A 16,820-nucleotide genomic window follows, 5' to 3' on the forward strand; every position below is an offset into this window, starting at 1 on the left:
CGTACCAGGGCTGTAGTTGTCCTAGTATTAGATGATGACAGGATAACCTACCAGGGCTGTAGTTGTCCTAGTATTAGATGGTGACAGGATAACGTACCAGGGCTGTAGTTGTCCTAGTATTAGATGATGACAGGATAATGTACCAGGGCTGTAGTTGTCCTAGTATTAGATGGTGACAGGATAACGTACCAGGGCTGTAGTTGTCCTAGTATTAGATGATGACAGGATAATGTACCAGGGCTGTAGTTGTCCTAGTATTAGATGATGACAGGATAACGTACCAGGGCTGTAGTTGTCCTAGTATTAGGTGATGACAGGATAACCTACCAGGGCTGTAGTTGTCCTAGTATTAGATGGTGACAGGATAACGTACCAGGGCTGTAGTTGTCCTAGTATTAGATGGTGACAGGATAACCTACCAGGGCTGTAGTTGTCCTAGTATTAGATGATGACAGGATAACCTACCAGGGCTGTAGTTGTCCTAGTATTAGATGGTGACAGGATAACGTACCAGGGCTGTAGTTGTCCTAGTATTAGATGATGACAGGATAACCTACCAGGGCTGTAGTTGTCCTAGTATTAGATGGTGACAGGATAACGTACCAGGGCTGTAGTTGTCCTAGTATTTGGTATTAGATGGTGACAGGATAACGTACCAGGGCTGTAGTTGTCCTAGTATTAGATGGTGACAGGATAACGTACCAGGGCTGTAGTTGTCCTAGTATTAGATGGTGACAGGATAACGTACCAGGGCTGTAGTTGTCCTAGTATTAGATGGTGACAGGATAACGTACCAGGGCTGTAGTTGTCCTAGTATTAGATGGTGACAGGATAACGTACCAGGGCTGTAGTTGTCCTAGTATTAGATGGTGACAGGATAACGTACCAGGGCTGTAGTTGTCCTAGTACTGCTTTATCTATGGAATGTCAGTGTGTTTACAGCTAAAAGGACTTTCATTTTGTGGCTGACATGTTGGCTATATGAGGGACTACTTGATGTTGGTGTATTCATTTCATTGTATTCATTTCATTGTATTCATTTCATTGTATTCATAGATATATGTATATTTTTGTATTTTATGTTTTGACTATTGTTTCAAGGACAATAAAGCTGAAACGTGACCTTGAACTGCCTGTGGCCTTAACTCTGTCTCCTGTCCTCCCAGGCCTTGATCACATTCCTGTGTCTGTATGGGATGGTGTGGTATGCAGAGATCTACGGCCCCAAAGAGAAGGTATGCTGACATACCTGGCTAGATATGAACTACACCTCGTTGACTACAGGATGGTCCTGCTGCAACCATTCTCCATATACATGCACCTTTATTCATCACCCAGGTCACTGGAACTGTGACTATCCCAGGTCGTTTAGAACACATGTCCCTGGAACTGTGACTATCCCAGGTCGTTTAGAACACATGTCCCTGGAACTGTGACTATCCCAGGTCGTTTAGAACACGTCCCTGGAACTGTGACTATCCCAGGTCGTTTAGAACACATGTCCCTGGAACTGTGACTATCCCAGGTCGTTTAGAACACGTCCCTGGAACTGTGACTATTCCAGGTCGTTTAGAACACATGTCCCTGGAACTGTGACTATCCCAGGTCGTTTAGAACACATGTCCCTGGAACTGTGACTATCCCAGGTCGTTTAGAACACGTCCCTGGAACTGTGACTATCCCAGGTCGTTTAGAACACATGTCCCTGGAACTGTGACTATTCCAGGTCGTTTAGAACACGTCCCTGGAACTGTGACTATTCCAGGTCGTTTAGAACACATGTCCCTGGAACTGTGACTATTCCAGGTCGTTTAGAACACGTCCCTGGAACTGTGACTATCCCAGGTCATTTAGAACACATGTCCCCGGAACTGTGACTATCCCAGGTCATTTAGAACACATGTCCCCGGAACTGTGACTATCCCAGGTCATTTAGAACACATGTCCCTGGAACTGTGACTATTCCAGGTAATTTAGAACACATGTCCCTGGAACTGTGACTATCCCAGGTCATGACAGGCACTAGTAGTGTCTTCTACTGTCAGCTATGAGGTTGAAGTGCCGACTGTCAGCTATGAGGTTAAAGTGCCGGACTGTCAGCCATGAGGTTAAAGTGCCGACTGTCAGCTATGAGGTTGAAGTGCAGACTGTCAGCCATGAGGTTAAAGTGCAGACTGTCAGCTTTAATTTGAGGGCATTTTCATCTCTATCGGGTGAATCGTTTAATAGGTACAGCACTTTTTGTACATAGCGCCCCCCCCCCATTAACTTGTGTATTAAAATAATCAAAGGTTTAGCATTTGGTCCCATATTCATAGCATGCAATGACCAAAAATATCATACCACCAAGACATGCTAACCTCTCACCATTACAATAACAGGCGAGGTTAGCATTTCATATCATACCCCCAAGACATGCTAACCTCTCACCATTACAATAACAGGGGAGGTTAGCATGTCTTGGGGGTGTGATATAAAATGCTAACCTCCCCTGTTATTGTAATGGTGAGAGGTTAGCATGTCTTGGTTAGCATTTCATATCATACCCCCAAGACATGCTAACCTCTCACCATTACAATAACAGGTGAGGTTAGCATTTTATATCATACCCCCAAGACATGCTAACCTCTCACCATTACAATAACAGCGGAGGTTAGCATTTTATATCATACCCCCAAGACATGCTAACCTCTCACCATTACAATAACAGGGGAGCTTAGCATTTTATATCATACCCCCAAGACATGCTAACCTCTCACCATTACAATAACAGGGGAGCTTAGCATTTTATATCATACCCCCAAGACATGCTAACCTCTCACCATTACAATAACAGGGGAGCTTAGCATTTTATATCATACCCCCAAGACATGCTAACCTCTCACCATTACAATAACAGGGGAGCTTAGCATTTTATATCATACCCCCAAGACATGCTAACCTCTCACCATTACAATAACAGGGGAGCTTAGCATTTTATATCATACCCCCAAGACATGCTAACCTCTCACCATTACAATAACAGGGGAGCTTAGCATTTTATATCATACCCCCAAGACATGCTAACCTCTCACCATTACAATAACAGGGGAGCTTAGCATTTTATATCATACCCCCAAGACATGCTAACCTCTCACCATTACAATAACAGGGGAGGTTAGAATTTTATATCATACCCCCAAGACATGCTAACCTCTCACCATTACAATAACAGGGGAGGTTAGAATTTTATATCATACCCCCAAGACATGCTAACCTCTCACCATTACAATAACAGGGGAGGTTAGCATTTTATATCATACCACCAAGACATGCTAACCTCTCACCATTACAATAACAGGGGGGGTTAGCATTTTATATCATACCCCCAAGACATGCTAACCTCTCACCATTACAATAACAGGGGAGGTTAGTATTTTATATCATACCCCCAAGACATGCTAACCTCTCACCATTACAATAACAGGGGAGGTTAGCATTTTATATCATACCACCAAGACATGCTAACCTCTCACCATTACAATAACAGGGGGGGTTAGCATTTTATATCATACCCCCAAGACATGCTAACCTCTCACCATTACAATAACAGGGGAGGTTAGCATTTTATATCATACCCCCAAGACATGCTAACCTCTCACCATTACAATAACAGGGGAGGTTAGCATTTTATTTTTTGTTGGCGGGGTTGATATTTGTGCGTCTCATTTAGTTTGCTTAATTGAGCGACTAAAGTCACTGCAAAAACGTCTAAATTAATTACAGATTTCTTGAGTTATCTTAGATTAATTCAGACTATTTTGAAGCATCTGGCTACAGCATCTCAACATGGACAAACAGTAGTATTGCTGTTTTTCAAGCGAAGGTCTTTTTAAGGGAGTATGCGAGCTCACTCGTTCAGTTTGCCTAGCCAAGTTTGCTGCCGCCTAAAGTCCCAGGGCCAGAGTGAGGGTTTGAGAGAGTTCTCTGAGTGAGGGTTTGAGAGAGTTCTCTGAGTGAGGGTTTGAGAGAGTTCTCTGAGTGAGGGTTTGAGAGAGTTCTCTGAGTGAGGGTTTGAGAGAGTTCTCTGAGAAGTACTCATAGCCAGCTGGAAAGCTTTTCTACAGAAACCATGATTTGTGTAGAATGTTGTTTAACCCTCATTTTTACCGTGCTGTGAATGGCAGTTTCCACACCTGTGTTTTTAGAGTTCCATCATAAACTAGCTGACTCACTGTGTAGTTTAGTCTTCAGGGAATATGACCTTGTGGTTCATCTGACCTTGTGGTTCATCTATAAAGAACATGACAGGATGTCACAGCTTTTCACCTGTAGATCATTAACCTTGTATTCACGCCAATGACTTTGTCCCAAATGGCACCCTACTCCCTATATAGCCTAGTGCACTACTTTTCACCAGGACTCTAGTGCACTATACAGTATAGGGGGGGGGAGGATGCCATTTAGGACTCCTGCCTGTGGCTGGATCAGCTGGCTGTTGGCTGTGTAGCGTTCTCTCAGCCCTATGTCAGTGACATGTCTGTTCTGACCCCTCCTGTGTTTTACAGAGCTACTCTGAATGTGAGGACAGCAACTACAATGAGGACTTTGTGTCAGAACAAGGGAAAGGTAACTATGGTGTCTCTATTCATCCTCTAGGGTTAAACAGAACAAGGTAACTATGGTGTCTATTCATCCTCTAGGGGTAAACGGAACAAGGTAACTATGGTGTCTCTATTCATCCTCTAGGGGTTAAACAGAACAAGGTAACTATGGTCTCTATTCATCCTCTAGGGTTAAACAGAACAAGGGAGAGGTAACTATTGTCTCTATTCATCCTCTAGGGGTAAACAGAACAAGGTAACTATGGTGTCTCTATTCATCCTCTAGGGGTTAAACAGAACAAGGTAACTATGGTCTCTATTCATCCTCTAGGGTTAAACAGAACAAGGTAACTATGGTGTCTCTATTCATCCTCTAGGGTTAAACAGAACAAGGTAACTATGGTGTCTCTATTCATCTGCTAGGGTTAAACACATGCAGGTCATTATTAATGGGTTTCGTATGTAATATGCCATTTTTAGTTATTTATGCCTCCCATTGTTGGGTAACTTGAGTTTCATCCAATCTGAGACTGGGAGAGTTTACTGTAAATATAGCTAGGCAGTGGTCTGACCTCTAGTGGTTGACTGGGAGAGTTTACTGTAAATACAGTTAGGTAGTGGTCTGACCTAGTGGTTGACTGGGAGGGTTTTCTCTAAATACAGTTAGGTAGTGGTCTGACCTAGTGGTTGACTGGGAGGGTTTACTGTAAATATAGTCAGGTAGTGGTCTGACCTCTAGTGGTTGACTGGGAGAGTTTACTGTAAATATAGTTAGGTAGTGGTCTGACCTCTAGTGGTTTGATTGGGGAACTTGCCTCTTATCCAATGGAAACACACCTACTTTCAACTATGTTCAACCATCAAAATGTGTCGTCCATTAGAGATGTCTTTGCGAATTGTTCAACACAGACACAATATGAACATTAAAACAATGAGAATCTTTCCCTCTCTCACTCTGTTCTTTGGCTATGTCTATTTGTTGTGTATGACTTTGATGGTGCACTGTCTGTATATTTAGACATCTTGGTTGTGTCTCAAATGGCATCCTCTACAATGCACACTACCCATAGGGCTCTGGTCAAAATTAGTGCACTGTATAGGCAATAGGGTGCCATTTAGGATGCACACCATATCTTTTTACTGTTTTATATTGTATGACATCACATTTGATGTGTTTTCTAGATATGTACCAATATGTTATAATAAACCTGAACCTAATCCTAAACTTAAACCTTATCTAAACTTAATCCTAAACTTAAACCTTGCAGGAGAACTGCATTCTGAGGGTGAGGCTCCTCCCACCAGGCAGCGTGGGCGGAGCTCAGGGAAGAACAAATCCACCAATGGGCTGGGGAAGAAGTAATGCTAGCCCTGCCACCCAGGGTGGAGTCCCGCCTTCTTCTCCTGTCAGAAACCCGGACCACAGAGGAAGAGGTGCATGTTGGGAGAGATGGAAGAGAAAGAAAGGATAGACAACACTTTCCCTGTGCATTTTAACGTACGGAGAAGCACCCATCCATAAGAGGGGAGAGTGGGCCCAGGTTAGGGGCATGGTCAGTGGACAGGATAGACAGACACCATGTCCATGCAGGGTTGTAGATGGAGAGGGGGGGGCGGGGGGGTGGCCTATAGATCAGAGAACCACACAGATACCTACTGGTGGTTCACACGGTCAGAGCTCCTACCTACCTTACGGCTGATCAGTTTGTGTGTGTCTGCGTAAGCATGTGTGTGTGGCGGCAATATTGCTTCTCCTCAGTCAGAACCGAAGAATGCATGTTCCATTGTACAGGAGTTGATAAACTACTGTGATTGGAGAGCTACGTTTATCCTGTACCATATATCTTTCATGTGCTTCAGCCCATAGAATTAGAATACTAGAATGGATATGAACCTTCTTATGATGGTATACAGGCTGTCGGCCATTTTGGTCAGGGAGTTGCTCAACCATGGTTAGCCAGTGCTGTGATAAGATATTGTGTAAAATAATGAATTGGGGGAATTTGTCTACAGTGTGTGTTTGTTAGCTAGCTAACCGGACAGCTTTTAGAGGAACGATTCTAGTCATTTGTCCAATTAACTGTCAATATGCCAACATTCCATTCCAACAATCCCATTCATTGGCTGGTTGGACTTCGCCTAGTTGTAAATGCAATAAGTTAGCTATTGATTATTGTATCATAGTGGTACTCAGTTTTCCAAGAAAACAACAACAACAATTTTGACATTTTATAGTCTGTTTACATATATTATAGAGGCTATATCAAAATGTGTATAAAACCTGTATAAACTGTATTTATAATTATGACTATTTTAGATTGACGATCACATTTAGACATTTCTGATATCACATGCCTTACTTTTGGTTTCCTGTAGAAGTCAAATCCGGATTATGCCTCTACTGCCAGTTAGACTGGTTAGGATTCCTCCCTGAACAATATGGCTTCCGTTATTCACACTATTATGGACATGTGAGGGTTTATGACATAGCCCCCCCCACACCTCCATCAGACTACTGTATGTAAATGGGGCCCTATTCTCTATATAGTGCACTAAGATTGACCAGACCCCAGTCCAATGTACTGCACTAAGAAGACAATAGGGTGCCATTTGGGCAGCAGAGATGATATAGCTGTGTAAATATGACAGAAGTTGGACTCTCGTGTTGACTACTGTAGAGGAAGGCTGTTATTCTCTGCTCCAACTCTTCATCGTCAGTTGGTTCATATTTACAAGTGTTCACCATTTTTGGTTTGTTTTTATGACTTGAACAAAGAGAGGAATGTGAACAGAGGCCATATGTATCAAACTTCTGAGTAGGAGGGCTGATCTAGGATCAGGTCCCAATGTAATCGTACTCATTATGCTCTAAAATGCTCAAACTGATCCTAGATCAGCACTGTACTGTCAGAGTAGAGATGCTTGGTACATATGGCACCAGGATTTTAATGCAAAGCTGCTTTGGCATGTAAGGACGGACGTATGTGATTGTTGTGTTTGACCTCCTGGGTCAGAGGATTGTCTTTACTCCACCAGCTCCATATTAACCGTTGACTTACGCTGTTTTGGAGATGCTGTACATTTACTGTAATGTTTTGTGAAATCATCGTCATAACCTTTGTGTGATTTATTATGTGACGTCCCAAATGGCACCCTATTCCCTGTATAGTGACCTTTGACCAGAGTCCTATGGGCCCTGGTTCAAAAGTAGTGCACTATAAAGGGATTTTGATGCCATTTAGAATGCAGCCTTCCTCTCCCTTCACATCTGGGCTGCTGTGTTTTTCCAGTAAACGACGAGGCCAGTCGTTCATAGTTGGAGCTTGGTCTGTCTGTGCAGGCAGGTAGCTTTGTTTTCCTACGATGTGGATGTTCTCCCCTTCATGGCATTTTGCATGGCTAAGTGTTGGAAATGGAGTGTCTCGGGAGGGCCTGGGGGAGGCTACAGATTTACTACTGTAGTAGTGACAACATGGTCTTTGCGTCAGTGTCGCACCACATCAGTAAGCCAGTATTCACACCATGTCTTTTTTCAGTGTTGCTGTGAACATTTTTAATTCAATGCCCTTGTGCCTGTATGTATGTATGTATGTATGTATGTATGTATGTATGTATGTATGTATGTATGTATGTATGTATGTATGTATGTATGTATGTATGTATGTATGTAGTTTTGTTCTTTTTAACACTTTTTTGCAGTTTGTATTCAGCCTTCTACATTTCTCCTTTAGTCTTTATTCCAGTGTTCTATTGATTATAAACTGGGTGGTTCGAGCTCTGAATGCTGATTGGCTGACAGCCGTGGTATATCAGACCATATACCACGGGTATGACAAAACATGTATTTTTACTGCTCTAATTATGTTGGTAACCAGCTAATAATAGCAATAAGGCACCTCAGGGGGTTTGTGGTATATGGCCAATATACCATGGCTAAGGGCCGTGTTGCATTGTGTCTAAGAACAGCCCTTAGCCGTGGTATATTGGCCTTATATCACACCCCCCCGGGCCTTATTGCTCAAGTAAAGGTTTGTCAGTCACTGGGCCTGGGTAATACTCTGAGAATGCATCCATCCTTCCTCCCCCTTGGAGTAAACGCTGTTCTGACATAACTGTGTCTTTCTAAGCTACTTTTTTTTGTATACAAAATTGCGTATAATTCCTGAGAAATGTGGTTTGACGAATGGAGTTTAGCGATGTCACTCTGAGCTATTATCACCCATCCAGTTGTCAGATAAGTGAATATTTCGAGGGAGGGTGGAAGGGAGGATGGAAGGGAGGATAGAAGGGTGCATTTTAGAAGTATTCAACCATAGCCATCATCTCAACACAAATATTTCTTTATGTCAAAATCAGACACTGACACTCATCCCCAGGTAGCATGGACCAGACTCCCTGGCTGTATAGAATATGGCGTATTGTTTCTGGAATGAAGATGCCATTTTGCCAAAACAATCCCTCTCGAAAAGGAGACTTGTGTTTTTGTTTGTTTTTTTCACTCTGAATTAATAAAACTTTATTAAAAATGTTTAGTATTTCCTCTTCAATTGTCTTGTAGACTGTGTGTATGTCTCATTAGAAATACCTTGTACTGTGTTGAGGTTAAAACCTATAGCCTTTGTACAAAGGCCTTCGTTATGTGGTCTTATCCATTCTCTGTAACTCCCCTTGTGATTCAAGGGTTCATAGTTGAAAAGGTTGATAGAGCTGAATGATTATAATATGCACATGATGTATCGTGGAATGCTTCCTGGTTCCAGTACACATGTTGATTCCAAAATATTGAGCTATTTACACAATAATTCTACAACACATTTGGGACCCTACTGTGGGTTCCTCCAAACACCAAAGCTGTATTTTAGTTATCCAGGGTACAGTATCTGCATACAGGCCTAATCACTAAGTATAAAGCACTACAGTTAATAGCTTGTCCAACTCCAGGTGTTTATTGGAACTTGCTTGCCACTGTCCAATTAGGCCCTTGGGTCGACAAAACCGTAGTCTTGTGGAGATGAAGATGCTTGGCCAGCACTCAAGTGAGATTTGTTTTTGGGTTGCTGAGATTAGTCCAGTAGAAGATGTGTAATTCCCTGGATTGACCTCTGGAGGGGGGTCTGCTCTCTAGCAGGAGAGGGAAGTGGGCCTGCTCTGGAGCTGTCCTTCCTCACCACTCAACCAACCTGTCCCAAATGGCACCCTAGTCCCTATTCGGTGCACCACTTTTGACCAGGGCCCATTGGGTGCCGGTCAGAGGTAGTGCACTATATAGGGAGTAGGGTGCCGTTTGAGAAGCAGCCAGAGGGATCAGATTTCACTCGTTCGGCACGCCAGGGAACAGACAGAAATAGCCTCCATGTTCTGACCTATAAAGAGATGGATTTCAACAAACTGTTAATTGATGCTGCTGCCAAGTCAGGAAGAAGTTAAAGCGATGACTTTGACCATAGACTAGAAATGACAGGATGATGGTTTTGAAGTCACACAGAGTAATGTGGAGTAACTAGCAGAGGGCCCCTAAATCACTGCGTACTTGTGTCTATTCTGACAAACAGAAGTCCTTTCAGAAGTGACCCATTACCATCCAGACTAGTGTTAATTGTTTTACTGCATGGCTCAGAGATTCCAGAAGTCACTGAATTGTTCCTCAGACCTGTGTGACACCTCTTTCCACTAGAGGGCAGCAGAGGGCCTCAGAGTGAGCCTGCCCACTGTGTCAAAGTCACATGACAGCCTAAGCCTACAGGAGGCCAGTGTTCTCAGACTTTCAAAATGTCACCCGTGTTGTGTTTTCCTCTCTCCGTCTCTTTCCTCCTCTCTCTTTCCCTCTCTGACTTTCAACATATTTCCTCCGTGTTTCCTCAAAAATACTTTCCAGCCGTAGCAGACTGCAGCAGAGCTGACACTGTGACTGTCGTTGGGTAGACTGCAGCAGAGCTGACACTGTGACTGTCGTTGGGTAAAGAGACTGCAGCAGAGCTGACACTGTGACTGTCGTTGGGTAGACTGCAGCAGAGCTGACACTGTGACTGTCGTTGGGTTAAGAGACTGCAGCAGAGCTGACACTGTGACTGTCGTTGGGTAAAGAGACTGCAGCAGAGCTGACACTGACTGTCGTTGGGTTAAGAGACTGCAGCAGAGCTGACACTGTGACTGTCGTTGGGTAAAGAGACTGCAGCAGAGCTGACACTGTGACTGTCGTTGGGTAAAGAGACTGCAGCAGAGCTGACACTGTGACTGTCGTTGGGTAAAGAGACTGCAGCAGAGCTGACACTGTGACTGCCGTTGGGTTAAGAGACTGCAGCAGAGCTGACACTGTGACTGTCGTCGGGTAGACTGCAGCAGAGCTGACACTGTGACTGTCGTTGGGTAAAGAGACTGCAGCAGAGCTGACACTGACTGTCGTTGGGTAAAGAGACTGCAGCAGAGCTGACACTGTGACTGTCGTTGGGTAAAGAGACTGCAGAAGAGCTGACACTGTGACTGCCGTTGGGTAGACTGCAGCAGAGCTGACACTGTGACTGTCGTCGGGTAAAGAGACTGCAGCAGAGCTGACACTGTGACAGCCATCGGGTAAAGTAAAAGAGAGGATATCTACACTATCATGGCTGATGTTCCTGTTCCTCCTTCCTCACTGAGAACAGAGGGGATCCTCTTGAGAGAGATCCACGTCAACCTGCTGGAGTGTAAAGTCTGCTTCGAGAAGTATAACCCACGGCAGAAGGAACGCCGGCCTCAGAACCTGTCCTGCGGCCATGTACTCTGTCTGGAATGTGTCCGGGCGCTCTCCCACCCCGTCCTCGAGAAGCTTGAGTGCCCTTTCTGCCGGCAGCTGTGTGACGTTGACAGCACCTCCCACTGCCAGGCGCTGACAGACCTCCAGGATCTTCTGCTCTCCCGCTCCCCCAGGTCACCTGTCCCTCATCGGGTCAGAGGAGGCAGCGGCTGGGTCGGAGGTCTGGGCTCTGGAGCTCTGCGGCTTCGCTCAGCCTTCGGGGGCTGGGGGTCCCTGATCAACCCCACGGGGGTGGCCGTGTTTGGGTCCTCTGGGACCTTGGTGGTGGTGCACGATGGAGAAAGGAGGGTGGTGGTATTCGGGCCTCAGGGCAGGCGGCTGCACGGGTTCGGGCGGAGGGGTCGCGGCCACGGGGAGGTGTGTCACCCGGTGGATGTGGCGGTGACTCCCAGCGGGTATGTGGTTGTGACGGATGCCGGTGACGGTGCAGTGAAAGTGTTCACCTCCAGGGGGAGTTATGTTCTGGCGGTGTGGGACTCCTTCCAGATGCCCTGGGGGGTGGACGTGGACAGCTGTGGACATATCTTGGTCACTGACATCCAGGCCGGCACGCTCTCCCAGGTCGTGGTGGACTTTGCCCGTGGCGTGACTCTGATGAACCGAGCGGTCATAACCGACCTCCAGCGGCCCAAGGCAGTGGCCTGCTGTCGGGTGACGGGGAACATCGCCCTGGTGGAGACACTGGGGCTCACCACCACACAACCTCCAAATGGCCCCCGGCCTACCAGACTGACAATATTCAACAAAGACTTTAACGTGCTCTCTCAGATAGACAGCTTTACTCTGAGCCTGGGGGCCTCCGTGTGGCCCTGCATGTCTGCCGTGGCCTTTGACAGGGACGGGGATGTGATCGTGATAGACTCCCAGCGTGGGTTGATTTGGAGTTTGGGAAAGCTCCAGAACGGCCCGGTCCTAACCCCTCTGGTCAGTGGAGACTTGGTTCGCCCGGTGGGGCTGGTCGCCACAGCACAGAACACGCTGATTGTTTTAGACAGTGGAGACCATGCAGTGAAGATGTATTCAGTTCACTCGGATGCTATTCTAGTCCAAAAATGATGTAGGAAGAGTTAGCTGTCTGGCTGACTTGTATTGTGAAAAAAAATATAAACAAAATGCATAATGACTGGTGATTCCACCTGTTGTGATGTAACACAATAAAATCCAGATTAAAATTATACAAATGTTTTAAGAGGATTTTTTTTTGAGCATGTTTTTCTTTTCGAACGCTGTTGGAAAGAATGAAATGAAGAGCATTAATAACATGGGGTGTTTGGGCTCTCCTCCCATTTTCACCTGTCCTTAATACTTTGTAATAACATGGTAATGACAGGTGGATAATGACATGGTAATGACAGGTGAATAATGACATGGTAATGACAGCTGGATAATGACATGGTAATGATAGGTGGATAATGACATGGTAATGATAGGTGGATAATAACATGGTCATGACAGGTGGATAATGACATGGTCATGACATGTGGATAATAACATGATAATGACAGGTGGATAATGACATGGTAATGACATGTGGATAATAACATGATAATGACAGGTGGATAAAGACATGGTAATGACAGGTGGATAATGGCATGGTAACTACATGTGGATAATACCATGATAATGACAGGTGGATAATGACATGGTAATGACAGGTGGATAATGACACGGTCATGACAGGTGGATAATGAAATGGTAACGACAGGTGGGTAATGACATGGTAATGACAGGTGGATAATGACATGGTCATGACAGGTGGATAATGACATGGTAACGACAGGTGAGTAATGACATGGTCTTGACAGGTGGATAATGACATGGTAATGACAAGTGGATAATGACATGGTAATGACAGGTGGATAATAACATGGTCATGACAGGTGGATAATGACATGGTAATGACAGGTGGATAATGACATGGTAATGACAGGTGGATAATTACTTCTGAGATATACAAATAAACTAGGCCTACTAATTGTAAAACTGTACTGTGCTTACAGTGACTGCACCTATGTCATTACATATTTTAGGAACATTGCTCATCTCTGGTTATGTTTTAACTGACAGCCTGGTGCTAATTAGACAATACATTTAATTGTATTCATCTTTATTTATCCAGGAAGTCCCATTGAGGTCAGAAGATCTATTTTACAAGGGAGACCTTTTGCCATAAGGTTAATTTATTTCATTTATTTTTAATGTAGTCTATTTGTTTGAACACTTTTGGAGGTAATTTGCACATGTTCTGTTTCATAGGGTGTATTCACTACGATCCAAACGGATCTAAACGGAACGAAACCTGCATTTGTCCAATTGAAACTCTCGTTTTCATTGTAAAACCTTTTTTGGGAGTAAACCGTTTCCTTTGCAAAACGTGTTGGACTTATGATTATACTCCTGGTGTATCGACTAAGTAGGCTAGGCTATCCGGGCCAGTCCCGGACATAAAAAAGGCATCAGTAAAAGTTTAGTCACTTTCAGGCCACTGATGAGGAGGGCTAGTATCTCCTCCTCTTCTTCCTCTTACACATTTTACACAGTCTACATTTCACAATATTTTGGAACCCCATAAGCGCGTGCACTGATACAGTTTCCGACTTCCCGATCCCCCATGCTGGGTTTCCCAATATTGGCCAGTTCGGTTCGTGTTATGAGAAATCCTTTTTGTTGTTGCATAGCCTTAAGGCACCGCATGATTTCCAGCAGCCAGAGAGAGAGACAATCGTGTGAACTGCTCCCACTTGAAGATGGCGGTTGTGATGCTGTCTGGGACTGGAGCACAGTGCTGGATCTGCATAGGACGATAACTTGATGGATATAAAGACAATGTTCAGTTTTTATTTTCTCTGTCTTCTGGACTGGACTCTTTTGGGATTGTGTTATTAGGGCATACTCACACGTTCAACACCGGCTGAAAGTGGACTGGTCTTTTCGGGGACGGGGAGAGCCAGACGGATAGCCATAGCTTGCTAGCTAACACATTGATGGTAGTCCAGGCTGGGAGGAAAGTGGATGAAAATGTCGGATACCAAGGTAAAAGTTGCAGTCAGAGTCCGACCCATGAACCGGAGAGGTAAGTTACCGTAACTGAAAAAGAACCCGAATTCAGCAAACGTTACAGTTGTATTTAATACGTGCTAACTCGTTTTTAGTACCCCTTCTTTAGCCTTTTATCCCAAATAGATTTTTTTTTTGCTGCAGATAGAAAGTTAGCAACCAAGTCTTCTAGCCAAATGACAGGCTGCTTATATGTGTCACGTTAGCTAGCTACCTCTAATCTTAAATAAGGGCAAATAAATCCAACTTGCCAAGTGTCAGTCAGATGTAGTTTAAGTAGATACATGATTAGGCTAACTAGCTAGCTACTTGGATTAGAAATGTATGGAAACTTTCTCAACAAGACAGAGACACATTTGCTCTGAACTCTGCAGAAACGGAACTGCATACAAAATGTGTGGTGGATATGGAGGATAACCAAACTGTTCTGCATCCACCGCCTTCCAACAATAAAGGAGAAAACAGCAGGTAAAAACACATTTACACTTCTTCAACATTCTGATCTGTCTTTATTATATATTGTTTGTGCCTGTGGCCCATTTGAAGAACGTCGTCTTTTATTTTGGTGTGACATGAGTATTTAGGGAGCGTCTCACACTCTGTCCCTCGAGGCACCGACTTTTCCCAGCTAACTTGATGGATATAAAGACAATGTTGAGTTTTTATTTTCTCAGTCTTCTGGACTGGACTCTTCTGTGATTGTGTAATTAGGGCATACGCACACTTTCAACACCGGCTGAAACTGGACTGAAAGTGGACTTTTGTTGAGTTTTCCCGGGAAGTTTTTCAAGCTTTAAAACAGTGAAAACGAAGTTCATCTTCGCTGTGTAATTTAAAATAAAATCTGTTTTTTTCTCCCCGGGATGAAAGTGACTGAGTGGCTTAATAATGCAGGCTCACTAACCCACCTCGCTCCGCGGCAGGGTTACTACTATTAGGGATCCATGGGACGTCCCTATCCTAACCCAGGGTAACTCGGTCCTCGGGACCCCAAGGGGTGCACGTTTTGTTTTTTTGCCCTACCACTACACAAGCCATTTCAAATAACAAGTGTTGATCATTTGAATTTATTGTGTAGTGTTAGGGCAAATACCAAAACGTGCACCCCTTGGGCTCCCGGGGACAGAGTTTGGGAAACACTGCCTAACCCAATCGTTACCGTAACCCTAAACATACCCCTTACCTTAACCCTAAACATACCCCTTACCTAACCCTTACCTTAACTGTTTTACATTTCAACTTCAATGTGGTGACCTCAGAGTTGGGACGTCTCAAGCACCCCGTTTAGACTTGCTCTCGATACTGTCTCTTTAAGAAAGTTTTCTGCAGCGTTGCCCTGCTATAACGCCCTAATAACATCCCATAGACCCGAAGCCTGCTGCTGTAGCTACACTGTAGCTGATCAAAGTATTTATATTCTGCTGTGATCTCCTAAAAATCAAGCAAATCAACTAAGATCATTCTATGTTAGATTGTCCAGATGTTTTGAATGTCCTGTGGAAGCCCCTGCTTCTTTTATTGAGAATGACCTGGGACCCGATCAAAACCTTTTCCTCAACAAAGTAGCCAACAGCGAACCAACTGCTGGAACTGTGACAAAATTCCAACGCAACAGACTGTATAAATAGATGCATCAGCTAGAGGCCATCAGTGGCTGAATTACAGCCCGACCTGTTTACTGTACTTGTGGTTTTCCTTATCATCATTTTTTACGATTGTTATGTAAATCATCTATTGAATAATTGTCTACGGGACCTGGAAACATAAATTAGCCTAATTAAGCCAATTTGAATATAATAATATATCATATTGTGTCCAAGAAAACAGAATTTGTGGTCTCAGTCAGAACCCAAAGCATAATAACTACTCATTCTAGAGCTAAACAATTCCACACCAGCTGACCAGCCTTGGCATGACTCTGTCTCTTCACCATTACTTTTCATGTGAGTTTCACATTTGGTGTTAAAGGTGCTGTGGTTTAGGGATGGACAACTAGTTTAACATGCCATAGTAATTATCCTCCACTTGCTATTGGCTGAGAGGGAGGAAGCATCTTGAATTTTATGATTCATAAATATTCAAGTTGACAGCTAACCTTGATTATTTTTTTGAAGGAGTCCCAAACTTCGTATTTTTTTGTGTATTGAGAGAGAGAGAGAGAGAGAGAGAGAGAGAGAGAGAGAGAGAGAGAGAGAGAGAGAGAGAGAGAGAGAGAGAGAGAGAGAGAGAGAGAGAGAGAGAGAGAGAGAGAGAGAGAGAGAGAGAGAGAGAGAGAGAGAGAGAGAGAGAGAGAGGAAAGGACTGCAGAGAGAGTGTTAAAGCAGTGTGTCTGATACAAACCCATAGTCACATCTCTACATGGGATCCAGAGACAGTGTGTCTGATAC

General features: G+C 44.1%; 3 protein-coding genes across 4 annotated transcripts in view; all 3 read left to right on the top strand.

The window, feature by feature from the left end:
• LOC139387018 (phosphatidylserine synthase 1-like) overlaps positions 1-9,109 on the top strand; it is a 33,119-nt gene extending 24,010 nt beyond the window's left edge. The window contains exons 11-15 of one of the 2 annotated variants that reach the window (XM_071132981.1): positions 1,167-1,235; positions 4,548-4,608; positions 5,852-7,384; positions 7,424-8,214; positions 8,255-9,109. In XM_071132981.1, coding sequence (XP_070989082.1) covers positions 1,167-1,235; positions 4,548-4,608; positions 5,852-5,946 — 225 coding nt within the window. In that variant the 3' untranslated portion in view covers positions 5,947-7,384; positions 7,424-8,214; positions 8,255-9,109. Of the gene's footprint in view, positions 1-1,166; positions 1,236-4,547; positions 4,609-5,851; positions 7,385-7,423 lie in introns of both variants that reach the window. The other variant, XM_071132971.1, reaches the window with a different exon arrangement.
• Positions 9,110-11,011: 1,902 nt separating this feature from the next.
• Positions 11,012-12,507, top strand: LOC139405666 (E3 ubiquitin-protein ligase NHLRC1-like). The gene has a single exon (XM_071148085.1). The coding sequence runs from the start codon at positions 11,185-11,187 to the stop codon at positions 12,430-12,432; it is 1,248 nt and encodes a 415-aa protein (XP_071004186.1). The 5' UTR covers positions 11,012-11,184; the 3' UTR covers positions 12,433-12,507.
• A 1,815-nt stretch (positions 12,508-14,322) lies between these two features.
• LOC139387027 (kinesin-like protein KIF13A) overlaps positions 14,323-16,820 on the top strand; it is a 168,782-nt gene continuing 166,284 nt past the window's right edge. The window contains exons 1-2 of the mRNA XM_071132994.1: positions 14,323-14,449; positions 14,808-14,901. Of these exons, the coding sequence (XP_070989095.1) occupies positions 14,389-14,449; positions 14,808-14,901 (155 nt within the window). The 5' untranslated portion in view covers positions 14,323-14,388. The remainder of the gene's footprint in view (positions 14,450-14,807; positions 14,902-16,820) is intronic.

The sequence above is a fragment of the Oncorhynchus clarkii genome, chromosome 3, assembly GCF_045791955.1.
Source record: "Oncorhynchus clarkii lewisi isolate Uvic-CL-2024 chromosome 3, UVic_Ocla_1.0, whole genome shotgun sequence".
Lineage (NCBI taxonomy): Eukaryota > Metazoa > Chordata > Actinopteri > Salmoniformes > Salmonidae > Oncorhynchus > Oncorhynchus clarkii.